Consider the following 12,793-nt stretch of genomic DNA (forward strand, 5'->3'; position numbering starts at 1 on the left):
TGTTGCCAGGAAGGCAACAGGGTGACGGACGCTGCACACAGGCGTTGGGAGGGGACGCTCAGCGCGGGGCGTCCCAGCGTGGGGGCCCAAAGCCTCCGTGTTTGCCAGCGAGCCCAGCAGTGTGACCATGGTTCAGACCACAGGTGCCTCCAGACAGATGCCCAGGGAGGTGTACGGGCAGGTCAGTGCAGACGGAGAGGCAGAGTACTCCCTGCTTCTGCCCAGTGCTCCAAGGGATGATCCTCTTAAGTCAGTCTGCAGAGGACATCAAGTTGGGTGGGAGTGTTGATCTGCTTGAGGGTAGGAAGGCTCTACAGAAAGATCTGGACAGGCTGGATCGATGGGCCGAGGCCAATTGCATGAGGTTCAACAAGGCTGAGTGCTGGGTCCTGCACTTGGGTCACACCAACCCCACACAACACTACAGGCTTGGGAGAGAGCAGCTGGAAAGCTGCTCGGCAGAAAAGGACCTGGGGGTGCTGGTTGGCAGTGGCTGAACATGAGCCAGCAGTGTGCCCAGGTGGCCAAGAAGGCCAAGAGCATCCTGGCCTGTCTCAGCAATAGTGTGACCAGCAGGACTGGGGCAATGATCGTGGCCCTGTACTTGGTACTGGTGGGGCCGCACCTCAAATACTCTGTTCAGTTTTGGGCCCCTGTCTACAAGAAGGACATCGAGGTGCTGGAGCGTGTCCAGAGAAGAGCAAAGAAGCTGGTGAAGGGTCTGGAGCACAAGTCTTGTGAGGAGCGGCTGAGGGAACTGGGGTTGTTCAGCCTGGAGGAAAGAAGGCTGAGGAGAGACCTTCTCGCTCTCTACAGCTGCCTGAAAGGAGGTCGTAGTGAAGTTGAGGTTGGTCTCTCCTCCCAGGTAGCGATGAGGGGAAACGGCCTCAAGTTGCACCAGAGGAGGTTTAGATTAGATACCAGGAGAAATTTCTTTACTGAAAGAGTGGTCAAACACTGGAACAGGCTGCCCAGGCAAGTGGTGGAGTCACCATGCCTGGAAGTGTTCAAAAAACGTGTAGATGTAGTATTTCAGGACGTGGTTTAGTGGGCACGGTGGGATTGGGTTGGTGGTTGGACTTGATGGTCTTAGAGGTCCTTTCCAACCTTAATGATTCTAAGATTCCCACCCAGGCTCCCCTGGAGCCCACATCAGCTGCCGGGGCAGAGGACTCAGCTTTACCGCAGCACAGACTTGACGTCTGCCCTTCCTCACCTGCTTCACCATAGTTGGGGCCATCCTCAGCCTCACTCGCTCCAGTTGACGCAGGAGCAGCCAGGCGCAGAAGAGCCCTGGGCAGAGGTGACCTGTTTGCTGGGGGACGTGAAGGCAGAGCATCCCCACGGGAGAGGACGCTGCCCTCGAGCCCATCACAGTGCCGGGCAAACGGTCCCTCCCCTGCTCTTCCCGTACCCGCAGCAGGTTTTGACGCGGGGGCTCCTACCTGTGGTGCTTGGGGTCTGCGGTTACAGTGATGAAAGCTGGTGCATCCTCCATGGCATCAAAATACTCCGTCTCTTCATCTTCGTCACTGGCCTCCCCTTTGGCAGACTGCAGGCTCCCTGCTGGCACAAAGGGTTCGAGACGTTTGGGTGCTGTGGGTCCCCGTCAGAACCCAGAGCCCACCCTCCTCCCGCCGCGTCCCCTCCAACGCCGGTTCCCTTCATGGCTTGTCCCCCTCCTCTCCGTCCCACTCCACGACAAGAGGACATCATCACCGACTGCCAGCTTCTAAAATCATGGATGAGCCCTGGCAGCACGTGGCCCACTCCCCACTCCAGGCACATGAGGCTTCCCCGCTGCGGTGGGCAGCACCTCCAAAAATGCCACCGGGCTGCGTGAGCCACACACAAGCGCGTGACTCGCACGCCCAACCGCCTCTAATGCAGCTTCGACTCCTGTCTGACCAGAAATCCAGTTTGGATTGAAGCAGGGAAAAAAACAAAAGTCACGTGTTTCAGGTGACGCTCAGAGAGATTTCCCAGCCCTCGGGTTTTCCAGCCCTGCACTTACAAATATTTCTCTTCTCTGCTGCACTGGGAGAGATGGCTACAAAGCCGGGAGCAGACGTTAACTGCGGGGACTTGTTCAGCCGGGAGAAGAGAAGGCTCTGGGGAGACCTTCCAGCACCTTCCAGTACCTAAAGGGGCTACAGGAAAGCTGGAGAGGGGCTTTGGACAAGGGTGTGCAGTGACAGGACACGAGGCAATGGCTTTGAACTGAAAGAGGGGAGATTTCCATTAGATCTAAGGAAGAAATTCTTCCCTCAGAGGGTGCTGAGGCACTGGACCAGGTTGCCCAGAGAAGTTGTGGCTGCCCCATCCCTGGAGGTGTTCAAGGCTTGGTTGGATGAGGCTTTGAGTAACCTGGTGTAGTGGAGGGTGTCCCTGCCCATGGCAGGGGGGTTGGAACTGGAAGGTCTTGACGGCCCCTTCCAACCCAAACCGTTCCATGATTCTATGCCCCAGGGATGGGGCAGCCACAGCTTCCCTGGGCAACCTGGTCCAGTGCCTCACCATCCTCAGTGTAAAAAATTTATTCCTTAGATCTAATGGAAATCTCCCCTCTTCCAGTTTAAAGCCATTGCCCCGTGTCCTGTCACTACACGCCCTTGTCCAAAGCCCCTCTCCAGCTTTCCTGTAGCCCCTAAAGGTACTTGAAGGTGCTGGAAGTCTCCCCAGAGCCTTCTCTTCTCCAGGTTTCTCTCAGCCTGTCTCCATAGCAGAGGTGCTCCAGCCCTTGGATCATCTTTGTGGCCTCCTCTGGACCTGCTCCAACAGCTCCATGTCCTTCTGATGTTGGGGGCCCCAGAATCCTTAAGATCATCGAGTCCCACTATGAACCCAGAACTGCTGCCAAGTCCACCACTAAACCATGTCCCTGAGCACCACATCTACACGTCTTTTCAATACCTCCAGGGATGGTGACTCAACCCCTTCCCTGGGCAGCCCGTTCCAATGCTTGACAACCCATTCACTGAAGAAATTTTTCCTAACATCCCATCTAAACCTCCCCTGGCACAACGTGAGGCCATTTCCGTGAGGCCCCCAGTGGGGCAGCGCCTGGCACTGCCATCACCCCCCCAACAGCCGCGGTTCTCTCCCTGGAGTCTATATATCCTTTAAAAGCCAGACAAGGTATTATTTGTAGTTTTTGGCTACCAGACTGTAACTGATGCCTCCCACAGGGAAGGAGATTTGGCACCAATACGCGAAGCTGTTAAGATTTTTATTGCCCAGAAACTCCTGCAAAGAGCAACGAGCCCCGACTGCGCCACCATCGGGAACTCGGCAGTGCCAGGGGACCCCGGGATTTCTCCAAGCACCATGGCTGCCCTCCAGCACCCAGAGATGTGCCTGTCAGCGAGGGCGAAGGCTACCGAAACAGTCTGAAATAGTGAGAGCAAACTGGGACACGGCCTTCTCCTGCATCTGTTCCTTGAGACATCCAAGTCCCCGAGCAAGGACAATTATGGTGCAATGAGATCCATTAAAAAAAAAATCATGGGCATACAGGGCATCGCCTCGTGCACCCTTCCCATCCCTGCCGACTCGCTGGGAGCAAGCAAGCAGAAAGCCCTCGTCCATCCCAGGGCTTCCCGCAGGGCTCTGCCCCCGTAACAGCTGCGGCCCCGCGCCGGCGCTCACCCTTGGCGGTGCTGGCGACACCGGCGCTGGCGGAGGAGAGGCCGGGGGCTCCGCGGCAGGCACGCTCCAAGCTGTTGTGCTGCTTGGCTAACTGCTCGATGGTCTCCTCCAGCCGGATACGCTGCTCCCGCTCATACTGCAGCACCCGCTGCCATTTTCGGCTGTGGGTTTCCGCTAAGTCCAGGAAATCACGGCAGGCCTGGAGGGGAGGAAGGGACACGTCAGCACCCGGCACAGCCCCAGCAGCTCATCACAGAGCCAGCGCTGGCACACGGGGTCTCCAGAACCCACTCCCCACCACTCTTCCCTCCTCCTGTCCCAGGACCCTGGTTTTACGAAACGCAACCCGAGAGCTTTGCCCAATCCCCCACGGGACCAACTCTGACCATTCAAACCTGAATCATCTCCGAGGAGACGACTGCAACACGGACAACTGCCTTGAGACCACGAAGCCCTCGTGCTGTCCCACCTCCCGCAGCAGCCCGGCTTGCCATGCCCCAGCCCATTCCTGTCCCCGGCCCCGTCGCTGGTCCCCAGGAGCCCGGGTTGGAATAACACGAACCTTGGCCAAGCCCAGCCCTCCGCAGATGCCCTGAGATCCCCAGAGTCACCTCCATCCCCAACCCTGGAGACGGGGAGAGGCTGGACAGAACAACAGTCCCCAGGGTGACAACTACAGACGGGAAAGGATGCTCAAGCCAGGAGCCCACGAGCCCTTTGCTCCAGGAGGCAGAGAGGGAGGATGCTCAGCTCCTCCGCGGAGCCGCACAGTCCTACAGACAGTGAAGGGCCCGGCCTGGCCCCTGCAACACCTTCACGGTGGCCAAAAGCCCTATCCTCTCCACAATGGGCCCTTCTCTGGGGAACAGGACCCGCTGGCAGATGCACTGGGCGCACGGGAAGGAGGGCTGACGGGATGCGCCAAGCGATGCCTTGCGGGATGCACAGCATCCCTGTCCTTTGCCACTGGGCCAGTGACAGCAGGGACGTGGTGACCTCGGCTGACAGGAGAATCCCTCGGTGCCACTGACCACCACCACGGCCCCGAGTCCTCCTCAGCATCGCCGCGATTCCATCGCCCATCCCCGGATGCTCAGTGGGCTATTTCCGGGCACAGGACGTCCGCTCGGGGATGGGATGCTGCCAGCTCCCGCGAGCTGCCGTGCTATTGTCTAACGAGAGAGCGCCAGCCCTCGGAGCTCTATTTTTAGGATTTTTTTTCATTTTAGCCTGAAACACCGAGTCCCCTCGGCTTTGCCGCTTCCGTTGTGACCGAACCCACGGGAAGCTGAGCGCAGAGGCAGAGCTGCACCTCCTCCACCCTCCCCTAAATCTCTGCAAGCCGGAGAGATTTTAAACTTCTTACATTTAAAAGTAGGAAATATGTTTTTTATGGAAATTCTACAGGAGTTTGGAGGCAGGCTGGCGACTTGCAGGCAAATTAACTCCGTCTGTGCTTCGGCTAGCTCCAACTCATCGTCATAGCAAGAGAGGTTCTCTTTAGATAAACGCTGGCCTGAAAAACTCAAAATTATTCAAAAGGACTAAAAGCAGAGAGTTTTGGATGTCTAACAGACTTGTAACCATCGCCAGGACTCCGGTATTTCCTATGTTTCCATTTACTTGGATTTCACCTGTCATTTATCCAGCTCTTGGCAGGTTACTCTACATTTGGGCGTATCGAGGTATCTCCTGGTCAAGCAACAGGTTCAGGGCTTAAGCTCCCACAACCCGGCCTGATTTTACCAGGTTTCATCCAAGGATGTCCAATTCATCCACTCTTCATCCAGCTTTTCCTTCGGATAGGAGCAGGATTTGAGTCTCATCCAGGGAAAGAAGTTTTTCCTTTAATAACACCAGAAACGAAGCGCCAGGAAAGTGACACAAAGCCTCAGCTTTTCCTATTTTAGGTGGGAAGCAGAGGGAATGAATATCCCATGATTGGAAAGAAAAACACAGGAGGTGGGCACGTGCACCTTCGGTGACATCCTGAACACCGCCACGTCCTCCGGGAGCTCACCACTGTCCCCAGCATCACCTCGAGGAGCCCCTCAGTCGCGGGAAGAAGCAGGAACCAAACTGAGATGAGATAAAAGAAGGACAAACACAACGAGTTTGGGTCTGTCCTTTGGGAAAAAAATAAAAATCAGCGTGGCCCATCGTATCTAGAGAGGTTTTGCTTTGCGTTCACCTCTGCTCTCTCCTGCTTCCCAATGCCTGCGGCGTGGAAGGACCTGACCCTCCGGTGGTGCTGGCGCCATGCTGGATGGCTCCCCCCGCCCCAGCTCAGCAAACACTCCCCAGTGAGCACCACACTGCGACGGCTGTACCGGCAGCTGGGAGAGCGGGTGGAAACGCCCACGGGAAAGGAGAGGGGCAGAGCCCTTTGGACATCCTCGGTGCCACAGTGGGCAACGTGGCTCCTGCAAGCTCGGAGCCATGCGGCACATCCCCTCCGCTTTGCTGCTTCTCTGGTTGTGGGCAGGGAGGTGTCAGGGTCCTGTCCCCACAAAATTCCGAGCTGTGCTTCCACCCTACACCCCCCAAACCCAACAGGGACCACCCAGCTTCTCCTGCACCCCCCCAAGCCCAACAGGGACCACCTGACATGAGCCACGGACCCCGTGGGGCTCCACGGATGGGCAAGGGGAGACGTGAGACCAGAGCATGGATTTTCAGGGCACCTGGCATCACATTTTTGCCTTGATCTCCAGAAGCAACTCAGCTCCTCTCCCCAGCAAAAAAAGTCCCACTGGCAGCCACCCATGGCCACAAAGCCCACGGGCAGACCCTGCCCTGATGCCTTCATACCCAGCTTCAAGCTGAAGCCTCCTGCCAGTTGGCACTAACCCATGCCCTGCGCTGGCACGCTGCCTTCTTTTGTTACGCTGATGCATTGCGATAAGAGGATGAAACCACAAGCGCAAGTAACGGGACAGCAGCTGTCACCTTCCCAGCCCGGCGAAGCTCATTATCTGCTCCAAAGGTCCCTCTCCGCAGGCAGCGGGTGCAGGAACACACGTTTTGGCACAGCTCGCTGGCACCGAGGACGGAAACTGCCAGCTGTCCCCAGCTCTGGGGGTTGAGCACTTTAAAACGATGCGCTGGGAGATCACCTGGAATTATCCTGTTGCAATTAAACGTGGCTCATAAGGTGTAAGGGTGAATTAGGGGGAAGGAGGGGATCATGGAAGAGCCAGGAGAAGGCAGCCCTCCAGCACATCACCAGGGAGCTGCGGGATGCGGAGGAGAAACCGCTGGATGAGTCGATGGGAATCAACATCCTAAATAAAAATCACAGCAGATAAAACCTCGGGTCCGCCCATCCCAAGGCTGCTGAGCTTCACGGAGGATCCATGCTGTATCCCAAAGGGAAACCTGCACCGACGGGCTTCGTCTACAGCTACATTAAAAAAAAAAAACCACGTGATGGAGAAGCAGCCATTTGGGAAGATGACTGATGCCTGTTCCTGCCAGCATCCCACACCTGGTGTCCGTGCGGATTTAGGGGCCGGTTAGGGTACGTACAGGGTTTATCCCCTGTTTTCAGAAGACTGTTGGGCCACCTTTCTGCAGCCTCTTCCTCTGTCATTCGGACACCGGCACGAGTGCCCAGCCCGTGGTCTCATCCAAACCACCGCGCTCACAGAGCCTCCGGATCACCCCAGCTTGTTCGCTGGATGAGGAGCGATGCCAAGGGTGGTTAATCGGAGAACGTCCTGCAGGAAAGATCCCCCCGAGTCCAGCTCCCCCGCTGCCAGCAGCAGCCGAGCCGATTCAGGTTATCCATCTGGCACCGCACGGGGCTCAGGGAGTGTTTTCCATCGGCATCGGCGGCTCACACCAAACCCCACCCTGGCCAAGGCCGTTTTGGCCATCCCCACCTTTGCCGACAACAAACCAAGACCGGCAGCCGCTGCGTTCCGGCGTTGGCTCGCACGGCACCGGCTGGGCGAGGAGCTGCGGCAACCTTTCCCTGAGACAAAGACACACCAAGCGCGCCGCGATCCGACGTCCTCCGAGGCCGCATCCTCCCCGGCTGTCACCAGCAGTAATTCAACCGCCGCCGGCTGCTGCCTTCCACTGACGGACGGGACATGACTTACTCCTGGTTCCGGCTGTGAGCACCCGGGGAGCTGTGCCTTCCCCTCGGACAGACCTTCCACTTCCAGCAAAACCCCTCACAGCACATTGTCCCCGTTCCCTGCGGGACGCAGGATGAAGCCCTCGGACTCACCGGAGCTGGCACGCCAGCACGGTGCTGCTGCTCGGCGTGCGGGGACACACCGGTGAGGCCAGCCTGTCGCTCCCACAGGAAACAAATCCGGAAGGAAATTGTCCACGAGGCTCCTCCAGGATCAGACCGCCAGGTTCCCTGCTCTGGGCTGGGATGGCTTCACCGTCGCTCTCGGTGACAGCCATCACCAAGATGATTTTTCCAGCTGGCTGAGCACCGCCAGCTCCCAGGGCTGTCTGGTGCCATCATGGAGCAAGAAAACATGGCCAGGAAAACGGTCCTGGAGGAGAGGGGAGTGAAGGGAAGTGGGAGACGGAGCTGGAAGGGGGATGTCCTGCCAGGAGCGGGTTTGGAGGATGACGATGAGATCTTGAGCAGCGAGTGATTGCGCAGAGAAGAGCGAAAGGGTGATGTCCACCACACAAAACAGCTGGACTAGGAGGTGGCATGACAGTGGGATGTCCTCTGCACCCAAAGCCACAGCAGAATCTGGGACTGGCAGCTTCTTTTGGGATTTCCAAGTCCAGCTCCTCCCAGCAGCAACCCCAGGATGGGATTTGCGACACCCACGCTTGGTGCCCAGGATCTGGCCCCGCGGAGGTGACACCATTGCGTTCCCAGCAGCAAGAAGAGGCAATGCCAATACCTGCTCTGGGGTTTTCCGAAAGTGGTCAGGCTCTGTGGTCCCTGAGCTTTCACAGGCACAGCGAAATTTCCGGAATTGCCAGAATTTCCGAAATTTCTCCCTATTTCCAATCGCTCCTCTGCAAATGGGTGAAACAAGTCAGGCCGTCACCCCTTGCTGCTTGCACCCCAAAGGGCAGCACCCAGCTCGCACCAGGGGGCTAGGGATCCCGGGGTGCCCTGTGAAACTCCCGTTAATGCCGGGGGGTGCTGGCAAACATCCGTGCACAGCCCAGGGCAGGATTTAAACCTTCAGCGCCAGTTGTCACGCACCGTTAGCAGGCACCTGCTCAGCACCACGGGCATCCAGCAAGGGAGAGCGAGTAATTGCAAAGAGGGAACTCCCCACCGTCCTCCGGCTGTTTTCTCTGATGTTTGCAAGCAAGGATTGCAAAATCTGCGCTCCGCAGAGCGGCACCAGAGGCTCAGGCACCCCCATGGCTGCAGGGAAGCAGCAGCCGACGGATTTCCAACTGCCACTGTGCTGCTTTGGTGCAGGGTGGGAGCAAAACGGGGAACAACTGCCCGTTTCTGCACCGGTCACCCTAAATCTTGGCAGCTGCAACTGCAAAAGCTCTTTGAAATGCAGCTGCTGGGAAGCCTCGACATGGCACCGACATCGCGGGGGTCTGTCCTCGCTGACCCCGTGGAGACTCCCAGGGACCCCAGCCCAGAGGGTTTGGCTCTTCTCAAGGCCACACACAAGAGGCTGAGGTGGAGCTCAACACGTCCCTTCCTCGCAGGAGATGACAGGGGGGAGATGCCATGCGCAGGGACACACGTCTTTCCTCGCTCCCGCTGCCCCAACCATGCCAGCGGTGCCCCGTGAGCCCCGTCCGCACTCCAGCCAAGAGCGATGCTGCAGCACCTCCATCCACTGGGGCAGCCAAGGAGGACCGGCCGCAGCAGGACACAGTGTGATAAGGTCCCAGGACAAGCTCTGACTCAGGAGATAAAGCCCTTCATGCCCTCACTCCGCTGAGTCCTGACCTCGGACGGGTTTGGTTCACTACTCTGCACCACGCCGGGATGAATCCCGGCTCCGCTCCCCTCCTGTGCCACTGACCCTGCTGCAACGGCTCAGAGCACTCAGCGTTTGGACTGAGAGCACCCACGAGCTGCTCAAGGGCTGCGCTCGCCCTCGTCGTCTCCCTGCCTTCTCCTGTGCTGGGAGACGCTGGGGCTGAAGGGCCGGGGAGACGCTTGCTGTGTCCCCAGCTCCCACCTACCTCAAACAGGGGCTGGGAGCACCCGGGGGGTGCCCAGACCTTCCGCTTCACCGCTCACAGGCACCGCCACATCCCACCTCCCTCCCTGAGTTGTGTCGCGTCATCCTCAGCAGCGACGGATCACGCAAAGCCCACGGGATCACGACGGGCAGCCGAGGAGCACAGGGACGGCCCCGGCCGGTGACCTCCCACTGGTGACACTGGAGGGATGTGAGCCGCTGCCACGGACCGGTCCTGGCACGGATTAAGGTGAGGGCAGGGGACATGAACCCGGCTGAAGCTCCAGCAGCCCAGGGCATCGCTCATTCATTTCATTAATCCCCCTCCTCCAAAGGTGAAAACAATTACAGGCGCCGGGCAGGAGCAACGCCTCGAAATCCGGCTTACAAAACCCTGACGGAGCGGCGGCTAAATTTAGTTCCAGCCGAACCCAATCGGGGTTGTAACCAAGAGATGGCCCCAAATCCACGTTCCACCAGTGCAAGGACGTGGGCAAGAGGCTCCTCGACGAACGTTCCCAGGTCACAGGATGGAAGCAAATGGAAAGCAATTTCCCAGTGAGCAACATGGCCACAGTGTCGAGTCCAAGCACGTCTAAGCCTTCACACAGCTACACCCTCATCATTATCATCCGCGCAGCCTCCCTGCAGCGAGGCGGAGACCACGTCACACCCCATCTGCCCACGTCCCCCCTGAGCCATCGCCGCCGCGACGCAGCAGCTGCGTTTTAGCAACGCCTGGATGCACCCGGGGCTCGGGCAGCACCAATGTCACTCTGGTCCTGCACAACGGGGCTGCTCATATCCCCAGCCCGGGCTGGCAGGGATGGGGCACAGCGGCGCGGTGCATGCGGGGTTTCAGGGAGCACCGCTAACACCCCGGAGCCAGGTCCATTGTGAGGGCAGTTGGCTGCTTTCCGTGCCTCCTGGAGAAGAAGATTTCTCTCTCCCACCCTCCCCTGCCTGCACAAACGTGGCACAACATGCCCCAGCTTTTGCCACAGGGCCAGAGCTGGACAGAGCCCCGAAGTCCAACTGCTGGCGCCGCAGCTCAGAGACCACACAGTTTCTCATACAATCACAGAACGGTTTGGGTTGGAAGGCACCTTCAAGACCATCCAGTTCCAACCCCCCTGCCATGGGCACGGACACCTTCCACTACACCACGTTGCTCAAAGCCTCATCCAACCTGGCCTGGAACACTGCCAGGGATGGGGCAGCCACAGCTTCTCTGGGAAACCTGTGCCAGTGCCTCACCACCCTCAGTGTAAAACATTTCTTCCTTAGATCTAATGGAAATTGCCCCTCTTCCAGTTTAAAGCCATTGCCCCGTGTCCTGTCACTACACATCCTTGTCCAAAGCCCCTCTCCAGCTTTGGAGCCCCTTTAGGCAATGGAAGGTGCTGGACGGTCTCCCCAGAGCCTTCTCTTCTCCAGGCTGAACAGCCCCAACTCTCTCAGCCTGTCTCCATAGCAGAGGTGCTCCAGCCCTCGGATCATCTTCGTGGCCTCCTCTGGACTCGTTCCAGCAGCTCCGTGTCCTTCTGATGTCGGGACCTCAGAGCTGCATGCAGTACTCCTGCATCATCTCATCATTCTCAGCACCATCACAGCGCAGAGTCAGGGTTGGAAAGCAGTGGCCAAGATGCTCTCCTGCTCTGCAGCAAGCTTCTTCGAAAATAAATAAGATGAAGGCAAGGCAGAGCTGCTCAGTCACCTCGAATGTCCCAGCTGGTGCTTATCTCTCGTTGTCTTGCAATTCTGGCAGATCATCAGCAACTCAAGACAAAAGCAAGCTCCATCCATCCGCAGCATGGGCATGAGGTCCCAGGGAAGCCCAGTGGTACCTACAACCCGGTGGCAGGAGGGATAGAGGCGGCTTCTCCTCCTCTCCGTGGCTGGAACAAGTTGTCATAGCAGGTCCTAATTCAACGTTGGATGGTGGAGATGTAAATCACCGTTAAGACAAGGAGGCACAGCCAAGACGGCCAAAAGAGTGTGTTCTCATGGAAAAACACCACCAAGGCTCCTGCAAATTCCCATGGAGGAAGAGGCAAGGTGCCATCAAGACCCTGCTGCGGAGTAGGAGGCGAGACGTGGCACCACCATCTCTGTGGTCTGACCCCGTGCCCCGCAGCCGCAGCCAGGATGGGCAAATTTCGCACCTTTCACACGCTGTCACGGCAAATACACCAGATTTCACAGCTGGTTGCAGGCTAATAGGAACGTCGTTAACAGCCCGTGGATTATTTATGCAGCTGAAAATGATCACCCCCGGTCACCCATGTCCTGCCAACATGGTGCTGTCACACATCATGTGTCACACATCCGTGGGCATCTCTGCAGAGTGACATCGCCGCTGGTTCCTTAACGGGAGCAAACAGTCAGAATGAGATACAAGGAACAAAGAGATGAGGTTAATTAGCTTGCAAGTGCAAACAATCGCGTCAAGGTACGCCAGATCTCTGCCCAGGGGTCTGAACCACTGCAGGTGACAACCTCTCGGGAAGTCCTAGCAAGGCTGAGTGTTCCGACACCTCCCAACGCAACGCTGACGGATGCCAAGGGAACGCACTCAACCCTGCAGTCCCACCTGCCCCGAGCATCCCACAGGAACAGTCCTGTGAATCCTTTGGGCAGGAAAAACCTACCAGGGAAGCGCCCGCTGTTCTGAGAGCAACATCTCCAGCTCCTCAACCACTCTTCCTTCTCCTGTGCAGGACAAGGACCACTTCATCGCCCAGGAGTGACAACGCCAGATGCGTTCAATCGTCTCTTTTTCAACGGGGAATTATACAGCAAGAGCCGTCGCTCCATTCATCGGGGGAAAGAGCGCCTGTGCCAATCTGCATGCGGCTGGCGCCTCCCAGATAAGTGCTCCCTTCCTTCCTGGAGTCATCAAAACCCTGGGACACATCTGCGCCGCTGCTTACTGCAGAACAGCCCCCCAAGGGAAGGGCCATTTCTGCTCCTCTTTTTAGCTCTGAACACACCCA

General features: G+C 57.8%; 1 protein-coding gene across 3 annotated transcripts in view; it reads right to left on the reverse strand.

Annotated features, from left to right (window-relative positions):
• The window catches only part of OSBP2 (oxysterol binding protein 2), a 114,961-nt gene that overhangs the window by 14,912 nt on the left and 87,256 nt on the right, over positions 1-12,793 (reverse strand). For 2 of the 3 annotated variants that reach the window (XM_086623825.1, XM_086623824.1), the window contains exons 5-6: positions 3,649-3,847; positions 1,446-1,563 (exon numbers count right to left, since the gene is read on the reverse strand). In XM_086623825.1, the coding sequence (XP_086479951.1) occupies positions 1,446-1,563; positions 3,649-3,847 (317 nt within the window). Of the gene's footprint in view, positions 1-1,445; positions 1,567-3,648; positions 3,848-12,793 lie in introns of all 3 variants that reach the window. The other variant, XM_086623823.1, reaches the window with a different exon arrangement.

The sequence above is a fragment of the Tauraco erythrolophus genome, chromosome 19, assembly GCF_009769465.1.
Source record: "Tauraco erythrolophus isolate bTauEry1 chromosome 19, bTauEry1.pri, whole genome shotgun sequence".
Taxonomy (NCBI): Eukaryota; Metazoa; Chordata; class Aves; order Musophagiformes; family Musophagidae; genus Tauraco; species Tauraco erythrolophus.